Source organism: Lolium rigidum, chromosome 1 (genome assembly GCF_022539505.1).
Source record: "Lolium rigidum isolate FL_2022 chromosome 1, APGP_CSIRO_Lrig_0.1, whole genome shotgun sequence".
Lineage (NCBI taxonomy): Eukaryota > Viridiplantae > Streptophyta > Magnoliopsida > Poales > Poaceae > Lolium > Lolium rigidum.
The window spans coordinates 303,013,230-303,015,377 of NC_061508.1; the positions used below are offsets into that span (position 1 = coordinate 303,013,230).

Consider the following 2,148-nt stretch of genomic DNA (forward strand, 5'->3'; position numbering starts at 1 on the left):
TTGTAATAATTTTAAAACCCACGCTGAGTAGACAAATAGGCTAAAATTTCCTAAAACAGATTTAATAAGAAAATAGAACGAAAGCAAATGAAATAGATTTAATAAGACAGTAGGTCAATTATGTATAAAATGTTATCATTAATAAAGTAGATTTAATAACATATTACCATGCAATTAAACTACATACGCATCAACAAATAAACAAATAAATAGATTTGAAGCAAATGAATAAAACACAAAAGAAATCCGATATCAATATGCACAGAAAACAAAAAATCTAGCCGCGCACCGCCCCACTAGTTCCTCTCCAAAGAAACAAGCTAGCTACAGAGAACAGTCCACTCTTTGCTCTGTGACTCTGTGTTAGCTTCTTCCTCCCCTCATTTTCCGCTCCACAGATTCCGGTCTCAAACCATGTCCACCGAAGCTCGTTCCAAGTCGAGTTGCCGAGCCTTGGATGATGAGGTGGTCGTCCCGCTGCTGGCCCGGCTCACCACCCTCAAGACTATCCTCGCCAGCACCCCGGAATCAGCATCTAGCGGTGCTGGGGCTATGAGGTCTGAGGCCCGAGCCCTGCTGGAGAAGATCGAGCGACAGATGGCTCAGCTGAAGGATGTCGTCGGCCGGATCGACAAGACCGAGAAGGAAATTAGGTACAGCTTTGACCCCGTAGAGCGGCACGTCGACGACGCAATCCGGGCTGCGGATAAAATGGAAGGGATTTGCTCCAAGCTCCGCGAGGTTGACGCGGAGATGGCAAGTATCCAGGCCAAGGTGCACAAAGCCTACAACCTTGCAAAAGACTGCGGGCAAGAAGAGGGAGATAGAGGAGCTCCATCACGGCGAGCTGTGGCGTTGAGTAATGGCGGATCCTCGGTGATAAACGAGAGGACGGAGGAGATCTGGCGTAGCCCGCAGATGCAGCACATCAGACTCGTCGTCCGCGGGCTGGACGAGCAACTGCGGGGCTGTCTTATCTGCCTCGCCGCATTCCCTGAGGGGGACGCCGTCATCAAGAAGCGAGTTCTCATCCATTGGTGGATAGGTGAGGGATTCGTAGCCTCCTCAAAAGAAGGAAGCCGACGATTCAAAGACCTTGCTGACAAGGGATTCATCATCCCTCTAGGGAAGGATCACTGCGACAAGATCCATCGGTGCAGGCTAATGCCATGGTTGCGGGAATCGCTGGCCGGCTTAGCCAACCGCAACAACTTTCTTGATGCCGAAGAATCCACAGATTTCACCGGGAGAAGCCGCGCGTTTCTGCGCAGCCGGAAGACGTCGTCGCCCCTAAATTTCAATCCGGCGGTGACAACTGTCTACAACATGGGCCAGAAGCACGTCCAGCTTGACAAGGGCTGTTTCGCCGGAAAGAAGAATCTGAGCAGTCTGCAGCTTGGGCAGTGGCGAGAGTTTGCCCCCCTCGAGCAAGTTAACAACCCTGACCGAAGCCACATTGAGGTCAGCGGCACGGAGCGATTGGCGGAGTTGGGCCAGTGCAACAATTTAAGGTATGTCAGCTTCCGTGGAATCTCAAGGATCGAAACTCTTCCTGATTCCATAGGCAAACTGCGTCATCTTGTCGTGCTCGACCTGCGCGCTTGCCATAATCTGCAGGAATTGGGGCAGGAGGTCACTAAACTCGATCACCTCCAGTACCTGGACTTGTCCGAGTGCCACCTGCTGACCGGCATGCCCAAAGGGATAGGACGCCTCACACGGCTGGAGGTGCTTAAAGGATTTGTGATAGCCAACTTCAAAAGTAAAGACCTTTGTCATCTGAATGAGCTCGCAAAACTCCCTCAACTTAGAAAGCTCAGCGTTATCATTGGCAAAACGGCAGTGCCGGCGGTGGGCGAGTTCAAGAAGCTTGGCGAGTTCCAAAGTATCAAAGCATTGACGATAGCATGGGGTGTGCAGTTCTCCACAGCTGGGGATAAATCAACCAACACTTCCGCAATCGCCAACATGGAGTTCGTCCTTCCTCCCCATCTCGAGAAACTTGACCTTCGTGGTTTCCCACTACCCGATTTCCAAAAGTGGGCTCATCCTAAGCATGTCAAGAAGCTATATATCAGGGGAGGCAATCTGAGGACACTAGGTGAAGACCAAGATTGGGAAGTAGAGGTTCTGCGTCTGAGATTCCTC

At 50.8% G+C, this 2,148-nt stretch overlaps 1 protein-coding gene across 1 annotated transcript; it reads left to right on the forward strand.

Moving 5' to 3' along the window:
* Positions 1–335: 335 nt before the first annotated feature.
* LOC124697011 lies at positions 336–1,730 on the forward strand. Its single transcript, XM_047229659.1, has 2 exons — positions 336–1,511; positions 1,618–1,730. The coding sequence occupies exons 1-2, from the start codon at positions 415–417 to the stop codon at positions 1,685–1,687; spliced, it is 1,167 nt and encodes a 388-aa protein (XP_047085615.1). The 5' UTR covers positions 336–414; the 3' UTR covers positions 1,688–1,730.
* Positions 1,731–2,148: the final 418 nt, after the last annotated feature.

Coding starts and splice junctions, on each gene's coding strand:
- LOC124697011 (XM_047229659.1), top strand. CDS start 415: ATGTCCACCGAAGCTCGTTCCAAGTCGAGTTGCCGAGCCTTGGATGAT. Junction 1,512..1,617: donor GGCCAGTGCAACAATTTAAG/GTATGTCAGCTT, acceptor CATAATCTGCAG/GAATTGGGGCAGGAGGTCAC.